Source organism: Anarrhichthys ocellatus, unplaced genomic scaffold, assembly GCF_004355925.1.
Source record: "Anarrhichthys ocellatus isolate YVR2014 unplaced genomic scaffold, GSC_Weel_1.0 scaffold7, whole genome shotgun sequence".
Classification (NCBI taxonomy): Eukaryota; Metazoa; Chordata; class Actinopteri; order Perciformes; family Anarhichadidae; genus Anarrhichthys; species Anarrhichthys ocellatus.
Genome location: NW_022280037.1, coordinates 3,929,432 through 3,947,273, shown reverse-complemented (window position 1 = coordinate 3,947,273; position 17,842 = coordinate 3,929,432). Strand labels below are relative to the sequence as shown.

The 17,842-nt window shown below is 41.1% G+C and overlaps 5 protein-coding genes across 9 annotated transcripts in view; 2 read left to right on the top strand and 3 right to left on the bottom strand.

The window, feature by feature from the left end:
- The first annotated feature begins 1,491 nt into the window (after positions 1–1,491).
- Positions 1,492–4,948, top strand: ccdc197 (coiled-coil domain containing 197). The gene is made up of 9 exons (XM_031847804.1): positions 1,492–1,976; positions 2,052–2,097; positions 2,262–2,438; positions 2,549–2,706; positions 2,788–2,870; positions 2,994–3,166; positions 3,267–3,377; positions 3,475–3,591; positions 3,681–4,948. The coding sequence occupies exons 1-9, from the start codon at positions 1,678–1,680 to the stop codon at positions 3,861–3,863; spliced, it is 1,347 nt and encodes a 448-aa protein (XP_031703664.1). The 5' UTR covers positions 1,492–1,677; the 3' UTR covers positions 3,864–4,948.
- LOC116383741 (ubiquitin thioesterase OTUB2) lies at positions 3,893–7,694 on the top strand. 2 transcript variants are annotated; one of them, XM_031847806.1, is made up of 6 exons: positions 3,895–5,325; positions 5,447–5,527; positions 5,641–5,759; positions 5,847–5,931; positions 6,437–6,628; positions 6,740–7,694. In XM_031847806.1, exons 2-6 carry the CDS (start codon positions 5,447–5,449, stop codon positions 6,944–6,946), a joined length of 684 nt encoding a protein of 227 aa, XP_031703666.1. In that variant the 5' UTR covers positions 3,895–5,325; the 3' UTR covers positions 6,947–7,694. The 2 variants fall into 2 exon arrangements, with proteins under 2 accessions (XP_031703665.1, XP_031703666.1); XM_031847805.1 differs by having other exon boundaries at positions 3,893–5,527.
- ddx24 (DEAD (Asp-Glu-Ala-Asp) box helicase 24) lies at positions 5,879–12,380 on the bottom strand. 2 transcript variants are annotated; one of them, XM_031847803.1, is made up of 8 exons: positions 11,110–12,321; positions 10,566–11,021; positions 10,311–10,464; positions 8,781–9,296; positions 8,242–8,317; positions 7,773–7,961; positions 7,566–7,695; positions 5,880–7,469 (listed from the first exon to the last, which is right to left on the bottom strand). In XM_031847803.1, exons 1-8 carry the CDS (start codon positions 11,981–11,983, stop codon positions 7,207–7,209), a joined length of 2,658 nt encoding a protein of 885 aa, XP_031703663.1. In that variant the 5' UTR covers positions 11,984–12,321; the 3' UTR covers positions 5,880–7,206. The 2 variants fall into 2 exon arrangements, with proteins under 2 accessions (XP_031703662.1, XP_031703663.1); XM_031847802.1 differs by having other exon boundaries at positions 5,879–7,695; positions 11,110–12,380.
- A 383-nt stretch (positions 12,381–12,763) lies between these two features.
- Positions 12,764–15,125, bottom strand: serpina10b (serpin peptidase inhibitor, clade A (alpha-1 antiproteinase, antitrypsin), member 10b). 2 transcript variants are annotated; one of them, XM_031848159.1, is made up of 5 exons: positions 14,989–15,125; positions 14,134–14,760; positions 13,746–14,019; positions 13,348–13,495; positions 12,764–13,249 (listed from the first exon to the last, which is right to left on the bottom strand). In XM_031848159.1, exons 2-5 carry the CDS (start codon positions 14,735–14,737, stop codon positions 13,058–13,060), a joined length of 1,218 nt encoding a protein of 405 aa, XP_031704019.1. In that variant the 5' UTR covers positions 14,738–14,760; positions 14,989–15,125; the 3' UTR covers positions 12,764–13,057. The 2 variants fall into 2 exon arrangements, with proteins under 2 accessions (XP_031704019.1, XP_031704018.1); XM_031848158.1 differs by lacking the exon at positions 14,989–15,125 and having other exon boundaries at positions 14,134–14,977.
- An 82-nt stretch (positions 15,126–15,207) lies between these two features.
- Positions 15,208–17,842, bottom strand: part of atxn3 (ataxin 3) — a 14,746-nt gene continuing 12,111 nt past the window's right edge. For both annotated transcript variants that reach the window (XM_031848160.1, XM_031848161.1), the window contains exons 9-11: positions 17,439–17,595; positions 17,183–17,247; positions 15,208–17,070 (exon numbers count right to left, since the gene is read on the bottom strand). In XM_031848160.1, the coding sequence (XP_031704020.1) occupies positions 17,018–17,070; positions 17,183–17,247; positions 17,439–17,595 (275 nt within the window). In that variant the 3' untranslated portion in view covers positions 15,208–17,017. The remainder of the gene's footprint in view (positions 17,071–17,182; positions 17,248–17,438; positions 17,596–17,842) is intronic.

Sequence of the window (17,842 nt, the reverse complement as noted above, 5' to 3'; positions counted from 1 at the left end):
GTTAGTTAATCTACTATTTCAGTGTATATACTGTGCATTTTTTATATTTCTTATTTTTACTCTGTTATTTTTATTGTATATATTTTGCATTTTTATACTTTATACTTAATATTTATATTTTTTACTCTGTTACTTTAATTGCTTAAGTATATTTGTTGCTGCTGTAACAAACAAATTCCCCCTTGCGGGATGAATAAATGATCTATCTATCCATCTATCTATCTATCTATCTATCTATCTATCTATATTAACCAAATCTGGAATTTGTTAAGGTATTCTGGTTCTACTTTTTTGTCAAAAAAATGTATCAGACAGAAATTATAATTCAATGCAGAGTATGTGTATACTGTATATGTCTAGAACAGAGGTAGCCAACACGGTGCCCGCGGGCACCCTGTCGCCCGCAGGGACCGCGTGAGTCGCACGCATCATGTTCTAAAAATAGCACTAGTCACCATGGAGCTCCATCTATAATTGTAGTTGCTGTTCTTTTTTAATCAAAAATGCTTGCATTAGTGTAGATTTTAAAATGACAATATTTCTTGTCAGAAGAGAGTTGGGTACCTGGAGGCGCACGGCGGACAGCCAGAACGAGGCCGCCGCACCGCACTAGGTTTTCAGGTTCCGAATTGCGGGCGCTTCCCATTGGCGCTAGACGCGCGCCGCGAGTGCACCCCTTCATCAGGTCCGTAAATCCTCAGAAAAGTCCGCGGGGCAACAACTCAGGGGTGGCGGGGGTAGAGGCGAGGCAACGCAATCCGACCGAAAAGGCCCAGACTAGAGGTTTGAACGCGGGCGCCCGGAGACGCTCGGCTATAGACGAGACTGGTTACTAGTTTCTTCGTGGAGAAAAAGGTACCATTGGAAAAGCTGGTGTCGGTGACAACAGACGGGGCTCCCGCGATGACGGGCCGGCATGCAGGCTTCATTGCGCAATGCAAAGGTGACCCAGACTTCGCAAAATGTCTACATTACCACTGGATCAGTCACCAGCAGGCGCTATGTGCAAAAGTAACCGGCTTTGATCATGTGATGATACAAAAATATCAGAGATGTGATACCTCTGACTTTCAAATGTTGAAACAGATTAACAGAAATAAAAGTTGCATGTTTAAATATATATGTGTAGATACCATCATAGTTGTGGAAATCATTCTTAATAATTATTGTGAGGAATAATTAACTGACATGTGATCAAACTGTCTCTTCACTTATATTATTATTATTAAGGTGATCTGTGCAACTTTGTTATTCAGGAAGTTTGTATCAAATAAGTAGGCCTTCGTACTACTCGGTACCCTTGAAGTAGCTCTCAGTTTAAAAAGGTTGGTGACCCCTGGTCTAGAACATGTCTGAATGGGAAGTTGCAAGCAGCAGACTTTCTTTTCTTAATTATGCTTTTATTATTATTTCAATGTCAATACTGGGTTAACTGGAACATATTTCGCTGGTAAAGTCTGCAGAGTAGTTTATGAGCTTTTCACAGAGTTGATAACGGGGTGCATCCCAAACCCTCTCTGGACTTCAGCAGAGTCTGGGGACTCGGTTCTCTGAAATTAGAACGGAGTGAGCGCTCTTCATGTTCTGCTCGTGCCGGACCTGTAACGATCTCATTTCTATGCACACGTCGCTCTCATTCAACTCAATGAAACAGAAACCGCCCATCTGGCAGTTGCCATGACAACGGAGAAACGATCCCTGCACATTCCCTGTTGTCTCGCACGCGGTTCCAAGGAAACTGCAACACAAATCCAGGAAAACATCCGGAACGGACTTTCTGGTCTCGCCCGAACGTGGAATAACTGCAGCACTTGTTTACTCATCAGGATTACTGGACAATATATTTGCAAAAAAAACCAACAGCAAACAAACACGATGACGTCCTCCCTGCCTATCCTAAATGACAGCAAGCCCCGACTGAGACTGACGGTGGAAAAAAGAAGAAACATTTTTGTAACACAACTGAACGACACCAGGTAGGAACTTTGTTCCTCTTAAACCCATTTATAAATGTGTCGATTGAATTGTTCTGAAAATCAATTTCTCATCAGACACAGAAAGGAGGAAAATGTCAACTACCTACCTGTTGTGACAGAGGTGAGACAGAATAAGTAAGCATGCTGTTAAAAAATGATGACCTAGGAAACTTTAGGAAATAGAATATTAAAATAATGATACAGAAAATTAGGTTTTGTGGCCTGTGATGACACTTTTTTTAAGATAGTTTGCATGGACAGTTTGAGTGTTTATTCTATGTTTAGACTTCCAGCAGAATCCTTGAGGCAGGAGTGAACACTTTGCAAAAGACCTTGGTTCTGAAGAAACAGGGTGAGTTGGACAAAGTGAACCAGCAACTCGCACTCAAACGACAGGAGTTTAAGACCCGCGTGGAGGCTCTAGCTCAGAGAAGGTCTGAACTGGAACTAAAACAACAGCAGGTGAATTGAACCCCCCTGAATCTACTTGAAAGCATGAATGATTATGCTCTAGATATCCACTGATGACACTGGCCAATATAAAAACCTTTGGGATTTGTATTTTCACCCAGACTAAAGAGAGGGTGATGAAGTTTGAGAAGTTTGTGGCTGAAAATGAAGTGAAGCGACGCCGAGCGCTGAAGAATTATGAGGCTGCACTTGAGCTGAACATTTCTAAACAGAGAGCGATAGAAGATCTGACAGATCACCTGAAACAACTTAGAGCAAGGTGAGAACTCTCAACCGACGCCTTAATGCAACGATCACGCCGTCACTTTTAACCTCAGTTTTCCCATATCTCAATTCACAGAAAGCTAGTTTTAAAGGAGAGAATGTCAAAATACAAAATCTATGAGGACTACTTGATGAAAACAATAGATCATTTCCCCAGCAGTAAGTTAAACGGACTTTTATTGGCCTCCATAAGAAAACTTTTACATGAATCAGTTCTGCTTATCCTAATGAGTTAATTACACACTGGCAATAAGATGGACCAAACTGCACAATGTCTTTCAGCTTACCTTGATCATGGGGCTGAATCTTTGGTGACGCCCATCATTCGGCGCCACGAGATCCTGTCCATCAGCCACCGGCAGCTGCTGCAGCGTTTGGGGCGTCTGGAGGAGGAGGTGGAGCAGGGCCAGCAACAACTGCTGATCATGAAGCAGCAGCACAGTATTAAAACAATGGTCAGACACACACACACACAAACACACACACATATTCATCTTTTCTTCAATTGTCAATGTTTGAATGAACGACCTATTAGAGTTTGCATGTGTGTTGCAGATGGCCAATAAGGAGCTGTCTGAACTCCAGAGTGAGTTAGAAACCCTCAAAGAGAAAAACAAGCAGGCAGAGGTTGACCTGCTGATGAAACAAGGCCTGAACAGACAGAAGGTATGCTTTCCAGATTATGAATTGGAAAGGACTCTTAGCTAATTTGCAGATTGGAGTTAGGGATAGAAATGTTTTTAAATGTGCCATTGTCACTCAGGTTGAAGAAGTGGGCCGTTTGATTATGGCAATCAACAATCTTGCAGAGCAGTGTTATCTATCAACATATGGACCACTGGAAAACATGAACATACTGACAATGATGGACATGGTGAAGGTAATATCTTAAGAAAATAGTTGCTTGCTATATGGTAGTAATAAACGTTACTTTACCTACTTTTTAACTAACAAAGAGTATGATTTCAGGAGTACATCCTGGACAAGGCGGACACGGAGAGGAGAGCGAGGAGACTGATGGAGTCTTCTGCCATGACGAGTAGGACAGCTCCGACCGACAAAAGAGAGAGGGGGTCAATGAAAAGCATCGGCACTAAAACACAAATTAAAAGTTCAAGTAAAGTCAGTAGAAAGAGTGAGACAATGAGTTGATGGGGCACGTTAACAACTTCACATGGTGTCACTGCTTACAATCTAAGTTTGCTGAGTGTGAACATTCATTTTGAAGCAGTAGTTTGACAAGAACAAGTAGAACATGACAAGTATGACAACCACGTCCGCTGATGAGGAATGGAGATGCAGGGAAATTAAAACTCTGGGAAAGGCATATAAGCAAACCTTGTGTTAAGATAATTTTGTCATCATCTAAAAGTGGTTTGATTTTTGGGGTTTGTGTAACAGAGTTTCAGTGTTCAAAACTCTTAGTGAAAAATGCTATGCACCACGTTTTGCATTTAACATTTCATAAAGATTTTGAAAATGTCTTTGGAACGTAATCATTGTTGCATTTTAAAATAAAAATGTTTACAATCAAATGATGCTGTCAGACAAGAAGTAACAATTAGTAAGCATCAAAACGGCCTATGCAATGGTACGTATGCAATTTCTATCACATTTAGATTATACAAACGACAGAGAAAAGATCTGTAATTTAATGAGTATTTGAAATGATGTAGAATAAATTATTCTTTGTGATATTCTGTATTTTCTATTATTAAATCCTGTTCTTTTACTAAATAATATAGTTCAGCAGAGATAATCTGACTTTCCTGTTATAAATCCGACACATCGCGCAGGAACAAATGCTGCAATCATTTACATTTTCTGTTCCACATAGTTTGTGTTTTTGCTCAACACGCCAAACATTTGCAGCAAAGCAAATTCCTGAATCTGGCCTGCTCCATGCTGTCAGACACTGCCTGCCCTGCAGGTTTTCATAAAGCCCTTTAGTGCAGACAGTGGTCACCAATTAGGTTGCAATGCTACTCCTCCGGGTAATGCGGTTAAAGTAGCAAAACATGTTCAGTAATAATCTGGGTTGTTAGGCTGTGAGTACGTTTAGTAGCCTATTGTAGATAAGGATCATTTTAAAATACCGTACTTGTACTTTACTTGAGTATTTCCATTTTTATGCTACTACTTCACTTCATTTCAGAGGTAAATATTAAACTTTTTACTCCACTACCATGTTGTGACAGCCATAATTAGGCTACTTGTTACGTCAGAGATTCAAAACGTTCCTACAGAGAAATATGATGCGTTATTGTAGGCTATATAACGTTGTTAAAATCAGGGTTGACATCGATCACATAGATCGTGATGCAGTACCGTTACTTTTACCTTGAGCATTTCAAAAAAATAAATGCTGATTATACTCCTACTTTTACTAAAGTACGATCTTGAACATAGGCTTTCTGCTTGTAGCAGCAGAGGTTAATTGTGGGTTGCCATTTTTCGGTTGCATAAAGTCTCCTACGAATTTTTGACTCAAACACTGTACTGTCCCTTTAACACGAGCACGTGGTATCTGCAAACATCCGGTTTCCAGAAAATGGAAATACGATTGCAACAATGTTTTGACACACAGCTTTGACGCACAGATTCTTGCTACACTGTAATTACGTTTTCTCTCTGACATTGTTTCCATGTTGTCGAAATACGAAGGGATGTCGTGCTGGTAGTCGACCCCTAAAACTGCTGTTTTCTAAATGGTAAAGCCGTTTGTTTCTCGACAGATGGAGGCAGGCAGCCTCGTCTCATGCCGAGAGGACATCTCTTCGCTGTTTCCAGAGCAAACGCCGGGTGCCAAATACAAAGTAGGACATTTAGTTGGGGTGGGGTTAGTATAGAGGCTACTTCAGGTGCTCAGTCGCCCATTTTAAAGGCTTCAAACTGTCGCATAATAATCACACCTATTGTCCTTTGTTAGGATTTAAGCGGTCAGTTTTCCACCGTCAGACAAGTGCGCGGAGATGGAAACTGCTTCTACAGAGCCCTCTGCTTCGCACACTTGGAGTCAGTGCTGCACAATGCCAGGGCTTTGCAGAGGTCAGTTATCGTCATTACTGCCATTTCTAAAAAAACGGAAGTCACCTCAAATTTAAGGTGGTGACATCTTATTGGTTTGACTTTCAGGTTTAAGGAGAAAATTGTTCAAACCGATGAAGACTTGTCTTCTGCGGGATTTGATGAGAGGTCCTTCAAGCACCACCTGAACACAGTAAATAATGCATTTATTTTTACAGACTTACCATGATGTATAAGGTTAGGAAAGCCCAAGTTTTAATACGCGTGGAAAAGAAAAGAAGTCTTCATTCAAGCGAGCAACAAGGGGAATTTATTGTTGGGAACGAACCATTCAGAAATCACAGAAGCAATAATACAATCAGATTACTAGTTTGGGCACTTCGAATGTTTTTATGGTGGCGTCATTCTCTGACACCCGAGTCAGCTGCAGAACTAAATTCCATTCACAAGCCATCTTCTGGCAACATGTCACCTCACCTATGAAGGTTCTCCGTTATACACGTCATGACTAATTTGGTAAAAGTATTGCAAGTCAAAACCAATTGTACTTGTTGACATCGTGAAGTTCTTTGGATACTCATCCATCAGTTCATCATTGGAACTGCTAATGGATCTCAGGGAAATAAAATCAAAGTATTGGAGGCACACTTGTAGAACTAGGTTAACCCAATGTGTGTGAATACCTCGTTCTCTTGCAGGTTGTTAACGTAGTGGAGCAGTGCCAGGCTGATGAGCAGGAAGACACGCTGCTCAGGCTCTTCAATGAGCAGATGACGTCCGACAGCGTGGTGCAGTACCTCCGGCTGCTCACTTCAGCGCACCTGCAAAACCAGGCGGAGTTCTTCTGCAACTTTGTGGAGGCCCCAAATCTACTAGTCTACTGTCACCAAGTTTGTAACAAAGTGCCGCTGCCATCTAGTGAAAACAAATAGTAGATCCGAGGCTTTAATCAAGGAGATATAACGGTCAGGTTTGGTAACGTCTTCGCTCTCTTCATTCAGGAGGTGGAGACCATGGCGATGGAGTGTGATCACGTGGACATCTTAGCTCTGTCACAGGCCCTGGATATTGGCATCCACATCGTCTCTATGGAGGGCGATGAACAGCAGTTGGCTCACCACGTCATTCCAGAAGGTGCCGAACCCTCCCTGCACCTCCTCTACCAAACGTCACACTATAACATTCTTTACCCGCGACCTCAACACTGACCAGAGACCCACGAGGACTCGGCTCAACTCAGGAATATTGACTTTGGTGGAATAAAAATCCTTCCTGGGCTTTAAGACACTTATGAAAACAGATTTTTATAAAGTCTTGCAGTGTACAGCGATTCAACAACATTTGGAAATACATTTTGTTTTGCACATTGTGCACTAAGTATTTAAACGAATTAACATTTACATAAATCAACAATTACATAAACCGCGTCAAATATGGCCTCTCTAAACACACACATTCCTTTCACATTTCACTGCTGCTCTTTCTTCTGCTGTTGTGCAACACCTTTCTTTAACTTCTGTTGTTTCTTCTCCTGTAATGAAACCCTGGTGAGGGCATTCCCCCTCCCGGGTACAGGCATGTGAGGAACGGACAGCTTTCCCATTTGAGTGGGGTACTTGGTCCTAATCCCATTGTTGAATACCGGCTGGGAGATCAGATGCTTCAGATGCTTCTTCATCCCCTTTACCGCCCTCTGCTGCTCTCTGTCATCATCTTCATCCTTTCCCCTGCCTGTGGACATAAATGGTATATTCAGTTGTCTGTATTTTAACATTTTTAAATAAAGGGAACCTGGTGTGCGAACATGTTGTGTTATGTTGGTCTCACCAATTAAAAGATCATCATCCAGGTCCACCTCCATGGCCTCTGCTGCCTGTCTGAACCAGGAGTTGTGCTGCTTCTCCTTGCTGTTGTGGAACTCAATCTTCTCGATCTGTCTGGCCAAGTTCACCCGCTCCTGTGAACTCAACAATGAACAATCAGATATAATCTCTTTAATGTCACATAAAGGCTTGATCTAATGCTGGATCTCACCTTGATGGCTTCCATGCATTTGCCCTCTATGGGGAACATGGGAAGCTCCTCGTCCTTCCCCAGAGCCTTGTAGATCTTTTTGAAGTTCATCACGTCGTCGGGGCCGATCAGCAGCAAACTCAGACCCTCTTTGGTGGCTCTCGCTGTTCTGCCACTGCGATGGACGTAAGTCTCAGACGTCCTGGGAACCTGATGTTCACAGGTGGACATGATTAAACATATTAGAACAGCCTCTAATACAATACTTCAGCTAACAGAGCTATGCAGCTGTATTATTTAAAATCAAACATTAACAACTGTAACCAAAATGTAGCTCGACGGTAAAGAAATTCCTGCACCAAGGCTCAGTAAAACATAGTGGTTGGTGTTACAGTATAGTAGTACCTTTCTTCATACAGGACGATACTCATGTCGGTTAAACATAAGGAAATGGCTTTCTGAAATAATGAACGCCGTGGACAAAGCTTACCTGGTAGTGAATGACATGCTCAACATTCGGGATATCCAGTCCTCTAGCTGCCACATCAGTAGTCAGCAGAACACAACTGGGAATGAAATTTTGATATTGTGTATAAGTGTCAATTCAGTAATGAGAGAATGGTGAAGTGTTGAGTTGGCCACATGTCAAGGGATGTGACACTGAAGAGATGCTAGATAATGATTAACAGTAACTATGTAAGTATCAATTTAAAGACAGAGCTTATTACAAAAGCTGGGGAAAGATGGCAGCAACACAACCACATGTACAGACTAGTCAAAGCGCACTGGAGTTGTTTCTCCACCTTCCACTTTGAGGAGTGCAAACTTGTAAACTACAGAGCATATTCTGTAAATATGCATTATGATTAAACGATGGAACAAGTCATGGGAACATAATCCTGGACTTTTCATGTATACCAGATAAAATCCTGAAGGCCTTAGTTGCAGTTAAGACTTAAGACAGTTAAGACTAACATAACCTGAGGCAAACCCCTTCAGACTGCTAGTGCAAGTGTGTGCAAACCTCACCTCTCCCTCTCTGCAAACCTTTCCAGGTTTTTGAGGCGTTGCTTCTGGTGCATGTTGGCATGAAGGGGCAATGGAGTACAGTCCAAGATAACCAGCAGAGAGTTCAGTCTCTTGATACAGTCTATACTGTTGGCAAATACCATGGTGCGGCCAGGATACTGGAGCAGGAAGTAATAAAGGTAGAAGTCCTTCTCTTCCTTCTGACAATGGATTCGGGTCTCAGTCAGGGTCTCCACAGTTGCCTCCTTCCGGGTCAGGTCAACGATTTTGGGTTTGGACCTGATCCCCACTTTGACCATGAGAGCTTCCAGCTTGCTCCTCTGGTCCAGATTCTTCTTCTTCTTCTTCTGCAGAACGCGGGTGGGCAGGCTGCGATCCATGGTCAGCGTGGCAGAGAACACAAAAGTCTGCCTCTTGGGATTAAAGTGAACGGTGTTCAGCATCTCCAGCAGACTCTCCAGCTCCGCAAAGTGGCCTCTCTCTACCATGCGATCTGCTTCATCAATGACCAGGCACCTGCAGAATAACACAACCAAGAGAACTTAATAAAAAGGTAGCATGAACAAAAAACAAACAAAACAGACCTCTGTGAATTATTCATCACACTCAAACTATTCCTGATGTTGATCTGTCAAGTTCAATAAAAACTAAATCTGCTTTCAACACACAGTGTTCTGCTGCTTCTGGCTTTTTGTTTGACAATGATTGCACAGGGACCCCTCCTACAATAATGTGCATGCAGTCAATACCAGGTCTCTGTGATTTATTGAGCCTTTCACTGCTGAATTTGTACTTCAGGCCCATTCCTTCATTACAGAGCTTTATACACACTATATTTAATCTTTATATGACACCCTGTATGGTTCCCCGCATTTGAAAATTAGCTAATGTGGTCCGTCCTTACCGGCCAATAAAACTCAAAGCACATTCCATATTTCTATTTCTTTTTCAGTGTAAATGTAAACCGGACATTACCGGGTAAAAAGCATTTATGAAGATCCGTCTACCCTTTAGCAACCCAAACCAGTAACGCCTTTAATCAAAATCTGATGAATAAATAAGGAAGTAGGGCTCGATGATAATTCAGTGCTACAGTTTATTGGCTTTCAATGGCGTCGTATTGTGATAACATGATCATTTATTAAGTATATTGTTATCAAAAACTAAATATGTTGTACTGAAACACATCAATCTTGAGAAAATGAAATACCCAAAGCGCTCTTTACACAATATGGAAACCTCTCCCAGAACACACAAAAGCCTCGACACTTCTACCAAATGCAGATAAACAAATTAGAAATGAATATTAAAAGTTATATTGAGTGATTGCAGGTTTTTGTTTATGCCTGATGACCTTTGTCTGTTGTAATGCAGTACAGTGGGACACAGTATATTGTAATGAATTTGATATCTTTATTATTTTATTCATCTGTGATTTTGCACATAATTGCCATATCTTGATAAAGATAATGTTGATATCTGAAATATATTGCAATACCATATAAGAAAGAGGTGTGAATTGTGACTTACCTGAGCCGTCTCAAATTCTGCAGATGTGGATGCCCCTCCTGGATCAAGTCCCACAGACGTCCTGGAGTGGCAATAACGATTTCTGGTCTTCGCTTTAGCATCCTTCGCTGTTTCTGTTGCGCCATTCCACCCACCAATATTGCCGTTTTGATGTCTACACAAGAGTAACACATTGAGTATCTTGACATTCATAATTACGTTTTAATTATCAAAAACAAAAAAACACCTGGTCATCATAAAACTTGAATGACTTACCTGTAAATTTGGCGACAGCATCAATGTGGTGCTTGACCTGAACAGCCAGCTCCCTGGTGGGAGTGAGCACCAGTCCAAGCAGAGGCTGACTGCCGCCACCGGCAGGTTCTTCTTCTGCTTCAGCGGTGGGCTCAAAGTCAAACTCTGCATTTTCGATTACTTTAACACACCCGAGCCTCTCGTCGTCATCTTTTTCTTCACCGTCGTCTTCGCTGTCATGTTCGTCTGTGTCACCTTCATCCTGCTCTGTGACGCCTTCACCCTCTTCTCCCTCGGCGTCCACGTTGTCCTCCTCGTCGTCGTCTTCTATCCCGGTCTCATCTACAGCTGGCAAATACAAACTCTCCACCTTTGCGGTTGATTCGGTGTTGTCGTCAGTTGGCTTTTCTGGACTTTTCTTCCACTCCAAGATGGCGTGGATCATGGGAATACCAAAAGCCAGTGTCTTCCCACTTCCTGTAATGACAGTGCTCACATTAGCTTCACTGATGGACACATGAGGACGGACTATTATGGGACAAAAACAAAGGGTGTTTTATCTTACCTGTCTCAGCCGCCCCCAGTATATCCATACGATCCCTGATAGCTGGAGGCAAAGTCAGGGCTTGTATGGGACTCGGTGAGCTAAATCCAAGACTGCTCAGTGCCTTTAGCACAAGGGAGGGGACAAACAGGTCCTTCCAGGCACTCACATCTGCTTTTTTGTCATTGGGGCCAGATTGTGCCGCATTTGTCCAATTCTTGATCTGCTTTTTGATTTTGGGAAGCTTTGTGACTTTATCTTGAGTGGATTTTTCTATTTCCAGACCCTGAAGTTCTGAGTCCTGGTTTTTATCTTTTCTTATCGGCCGCTTCGGTTTCTTTTTCTTCTTTTTGTTACTCTTCTTTGTGAGTTTTGGGGCATCAGGTTCTGAACTGATTGCTGTATCTTTACAGGCGTCTTCTACAGGCCTTGCCTCTTCTCCTCCCTCCTCACCTGCAGCTACATCCTTCTCCATCACTTCTTCAGCAGTGTTATCTGGCTGGTCCGATTCCTGTGCAACCACTTTCTGATTTTTCCTCTTTTTGGCTTTCTTCTGAACTGGTTCAGCTGTTTTCTCTCCCTCTTTGCTCTCCACAGCTACCTTCTCTCCAGCCTTCTCTCCCTCGCAGGCTTTTCTCTTCTTCGTTTTCTTCTTCTTCTTCTTCTCCTTTTTGAATTCATTTGCTGCTTCAGCTGCAGCCTTCTCAGAGTCTACCAACCGGTAATCTGTCAGCTCTTCAAAACACACCAGACCCTCCAGTCCCTCCTCGGAGAAGATACTGGGATCGAGCTCTAACGCTTTCCATTTGCCTTTCATATGGATGCTCCGTTTGGCTGGTTTTATCAGCCCGGAGGACATGCGCTTGTATCTGGGCTTCATCTTCATTATCTTCATTTTCCTACAAATATGTACCGAGTCACGCCAATACGTTGAATTGCCTCCGTCAGACGGAGCAGTTAAACGCGTAGCGGTATGTGTGAAGTTAGCTCGCAGCTAGGTGAACTCCAACTATGTACTAAATACCCGTAAAAACGTCAGACCCGATTGGCTTGGTAAGCCGTAAACAACAATACTACAACTATAAGTAAAAGCAATGAACACAAAGTACTACATTGACTGCCTGTGTTGTTTTTCTATGTCAAAATATTGTTACAAATGATGACAACCACGCATGACACGAGGGCGCAGCCATGACAGTGTTGATCACGTGGTTTGAAAAAACTTTATTTGTCCAACAAACAGTTACAGAGTTTTCTGCGGGAGAGAAAAAACTATTCATGTGATATATTTGAAGTGAAGTGATCAGGAGCGTGCTGTCTCTAGATATAGTGATCATATTCATACAATCAGTTATTGAAACATTTCAGAGAAAGTAATACTTTCACACATGTCTAAATTATTAAGACTGGATGTGTTGTAAAGGCACCTTTAATAAAAGGTTTATACATTGTAAGTAATGACTAAATTCATTATTTATAACCATATTCATTTTTAACACTTCCATAATGCCAGTGAAAAACATCTCTTGCTGGTGAGCCGTCACGTTTGCAGGTATAAATGTTAAGTCATTAAGTAATGTTTCTCATTTTTTATTAAGCCATCATAAAAAGTTAGTAAATCATCTGTACACATTTATAAATGTAAATAAATCATGGGATAAGGATTTTTACGATAATTTGCCAAGTCTGCAGGTTTTAAATGTTGATACATATTTAAAGGTTGATTTCCAGATGTAAAGAGACGAAAAGCCAAAGTGCCCTGGTGCTGGTGCTCACATGCATGTACCCGGCCCTGCTCATTTAGTTTGTGTTTTGCACACATCTTAGTCCGAGAGACGAAATGATTTCATTAAATTCAAAAGAAAGGCACAATAATGTTCATTCTTTATTATAGAACAGAACAGCACAAGCTTTAAGATGCATGAAAACAGCCAGTTAAAAGCCTTAGTAAACAACCCAGTCATGACTGCTAGTTTTTGGTAGGGTCAATCACCCTGCCCATGAACAGCAGACAGTTTGTGGCTTCATGGTATATGAAGAAGAAAAACGGCCTGTTGACAATGAAGGTACTGGGTAAGGAATATGCAATAATGCCAGTTGTTGTGGCTGCTGCTGCAATGGTTCCTGTCTCGTCCACTTCGATCATTGCCTTGTGCAGCACCTGTGATTTTATAGTAGAGATTCAGAACAAATTTAACATCTGCAGAGGTTGGAATATGCAAGTATGCATGCTACAGCATTGTGGAATGGAAAACGAACCTCTGACACTTTGAGGCCTTTTTCTTTACTCAGCTTTGTCAAATTGGCTGAAGTACTGAAGATGCTGGCCATGCCCATATCTGGTAGAAGATTTTGCAGGGAATACGACTCCTCCAACTTGAATTTGGGTAACTTGACATCCAGTTTGCTGTGAACATAAAGATATGGCCCTCAATGTTGAGTAGACTCACTTGTTATCGGTTGCTGTAGGCGTTTGATATTATATATTTGCATGTTTGTTGAAGTGCTTTTTGAAAAACCTTTCTAGAGAAAATGTCACAAAGTGCTTCATGGCTCAAATACAACAGAACACAGACAATGAGATAGTAGACAAACTATAGAAAGATGAGTTTTCCAGGTCAGTGTAAAACATTTTCCACATAATTACTTTCTATTACATTTTTCGCAGGTTTTTGATCCAGCTGAGGTACTTCTTCGCAGTGATCCCATCATCAATTACAGTGTAGTCCATGCCTTTGTTTGGTAGCAGGATAAGCATGGAAACGCCTTCCTGATATGGTAGCTTCAACACCTTAGCACCAAGAGGAACATCCTCCATTGAGTAGAACTTATCCGCTAAAAACATCATCGGTACTTGCACAATGTTGTAGTTGTCAATGTAGAACGGTGCACTTTCAGTAAAATTGGGGTTGAAAGGCTTCTGCCAGGATCCTGTAGAGGAAATGATACTGTTAGTTTAATTGTGACACTAATGGTCGAAGGTCAAAACACAAATGGGTGTCAAAGCACGGTTAATAACAACCTTACTAGGGTGATTCAACTTACCCTGGAAGAAAATTGTGTTGATTAACATGAGTTGGGTCAGTGAATCCAGGGTGGACATCATGTCTGTCACTTTGTCCTGAGTCTTGTTCTTGATATACTCATTGATGAACCTGATACTCCCTTCTGTGTCCTCAAAGTCTACACTTCTGATGTCAGCTTCAAAAAATGTCTTGATTTGATCTTCAAATACTTTCTCTACCACAAACTGCTGGCCCGTGAAGAGGGCCATGCCTTGGTCCAGTTTCAGTGATCCATTCTGTTTGATGTTCTCATGAAGGAGTTGAAAGAGTGTTGGGATAAGTTCTGGCTGGTCAGCCCGCTCCAGCTGCTCCAGGTTGAGTCCCTTCAGTATTTCCTCGTGTGTGATGCCATCAGAAGCCATTAAAAGAGCAGCAAAGCTGGTGGAGATGCTCAGAGGCGAGAAAAAGATATTGTTGTCATGATAGCTGGATATTTTTCTGTATAGGTTCATGGCAAAGTCCATATTTTTTAAGGAAAGATCTGAGATGGTGGTGCTCGGAATGTGCGCTTGGTGGACAGGAGCGAGGAAGCCCATGCAGGCTACAATTAAAATAAATCCCATCTTCATTTTGCGTACTACCATATTTTGAGGTTTGGTTGCACAACCTGAAACAGACATGTAGATGTCAAAAGATCATTTCAAAAAAGCACAATTGAACAGTGACACGATAAATATCCCATCTGGTAAAAATTAGAAAACAGATTTGATCCCATAAATAACTTTTGTTTCCTTTCCATTACCACCAAAAGCACTTAAATAAATTCAGTTTTGAATTGCAATAGATTGTGCTGACTAAATATAATTTTCCACAATTGACTAACTATCATACGTACCATTCAGCTATAGTGGGAGTCTACTTCTGAAAGCTACATCTATTATTTGGGGAAACAAAGTGCAAGTGTGCTTTGAGCGTTACATATTAACCACGACTCACTGCCGGTTGTGTTGTTTTTGGAACGTTCAGGGTTTAATTTCCAGAGGCGATGCCACAAGAACTGTCAATAATTGCAGATTAACCTTGACGGACAAAAACTGAGACATGAGAAACTTCAGGAGGAGTGAATGTCACTTTAATCCAAGAACTAATACATTAAATGAAAGAACGTGCTATGGTAACATGAGTACTTATTGTGAGAACGAAGTGAGTGAAAATAATGCGAAGATAAAAGAAACCCAACAACCAAGATTTTATACCCTCTCGCAGGTGCATTTTAAATAGACAAAGCCAAACAGATCCAAAGAAAATGAAAACAATATGACAGTTTATTGGAAGTCATCCAGCACAAGAAGCAACACTTTGCATGACATCCAATACTTTTGTGGAGGCATCAAGATATATCCATGCTGAGCACGTCATTGGTTCCAGAAAATGTAATAACTGTAAACGAACTCAACAGTTGTAATGCTGTAATGTGATCAACAATGTGTGTTGCAACATGATATTGGCTTTTATGAAATTAAAAAAAAAAACTCTTCAAAGCGATGTTCTGTTCCATCTTTGGATTTTAAATGGCACAAATAATGAGGTTAAATAACAGTTGCCATTCATTCTCGCGAGTTGACTCATTTTGGAAGATCATCAATCAGCTGACGGCTTTCATAGCATTAAGCCAAGGCAACCTCAGTAAAAATCGATGTATCTGCACAACTAATGTGTATAACATCGCTCAAAGTGTTTTTGGAATACGGGATCAGTCAAATCAGTGCAATTAAAAAAAGTATTTCAGGGTAAAACTAATGACCGTTTGTGGCAGTACATAAAAGAGAGAATGATCATTTTAACAATCTTTTCTTTATAAATACTGATGACAGATGAAGTCTGTTGGACATGTCAGACTTTTATTTGGTTTTAAGTGATTTTGCTGTGCTGGAAAAAGGAACCATGTATTTATTTATCAGCTGCAGTTTCATGCCGTTTACAGATTGCTTCTTTGTTCCCCATTACATGTTAACTTATTCTGGACAAGACATGAAAAATATTCATCAGTCAAAAGCATCTTAGATTCAACCAATAGTTCTATAGAATTCTGTTGTTCAGCATCCACCAAAAGTGGACAGAACACCCTTAATATTGTGTGTGTTAATAAGTGTTTGTGAGCGGTGTAATCTTACATTTCATGATGCCTACTTATACACTTAAAGGTGATAACCAAACCACAACATCAACAATATGTTGTTGTCTAAACACCTTGGAAGTTCACTCTCAGAGATCCACAAGTAAAATGATTGATGAAGTCAGGAATTAATGACCCACACGTTTTAGTGCTGCTGGCTAAAAGATATTTCAATACAAGAAATGATTCCAAAACCACACTGGTGTTCTGGTGGGGCGTGCGTTGGATTCACATCTAATGTCCAACAAACGCAAGTCCAATGGAAAGGTAGGGGCCTCTGTCATTATCCATCAAACCTTTATCTGTGGTCCTAACATTGGTCTCTCATGGCTTTCACAGAACAATCACCTCAGTGTAATCGCCCCAAAAACACCCTGTATGCTGAAGACTCCTTTCCATCTCTTGCAGAGAAAAAAAACGAGAATAAGAAACAGTTTACAATAGAAATAGAAGGCGACATGGTACAAAGGCAATTGCAAACTTGGATTAACTGCATCATGAGTTCTGTAGTCACTCTTTTCCCAGCGTCAGTGTCTCACTGAGTTAGATTGGACTAACTGATGCTTTTCTTTGTCGTTGTTCTCTTCTCTATAGCCTGTCAGCGAACTAATCAGGGGAAACGGGTCAGCCTTCTGACTTTCCTTATGTTCGCATGTGCAAAAAGGTTAGAGGAAGGAGCAAAGCTATCCCCGTATTGGGTCGCCAATCCTGGCAGGTGGTAAACAACATAGGCAAACCTTGCACGCCTTCACTGGCTGGGCTTTTGTTGTTGGTCCTCTTCAGAGCCAATGTTTACGAATCCTTAAAGAGGAGAGAGGCTTTTTGATCAAAGTCATAATAATCTGCACTGTATGTATATTATATATATACACACACACACACACGTTTACAAAAATATATCAAAACTACTTACCTGAGCCACCTGATGATTTCGTGTCTGGTTGTTGAGGAATGTTCGGCTGAGCTTGTTGCTGCTGCCTGAGGAGTCAACGGTGAGGGTTTGCATCAGAATCCATGCATTCATTTTCCATTCACTCAAAAGGGGGTTGACACAATATCATGAATACTTCAATATAAATTAATTACAACAAGAAATATTATGGCCTAAAAAAACACCACCAAAATAATGTTTACATAAACAAGTGTTGATAGAAGTTGGTTAAATTTACCGATCAAAATAGGCTTGTCTCCTCTTCCGCAGTTCCTCGGCTGTGAGAGCCTCATTCTGGCCGGCTCGTTGTCCTCCTGCAGCACTGCCTGCTGCCTGGCTCCCTGATTTCACATTTCCCATTTCAGACTCTGAGGACTTGTTGCTCATCACTGCACCTAGAATTATAATAATAATAATAATAATAATAATAATGTTACCTAGGGGCAAAATGTGCAAAAATATGACTGAAATCACTGATATGATCAATGGAAAAGGCCTAATTAACAGTGCAATACATATACACATATATATACATACACATATATATATGTGTATACATATATATACACATATATATATACACACATACATATATACACATATATATATATATACACATACACACATATATACACATACATA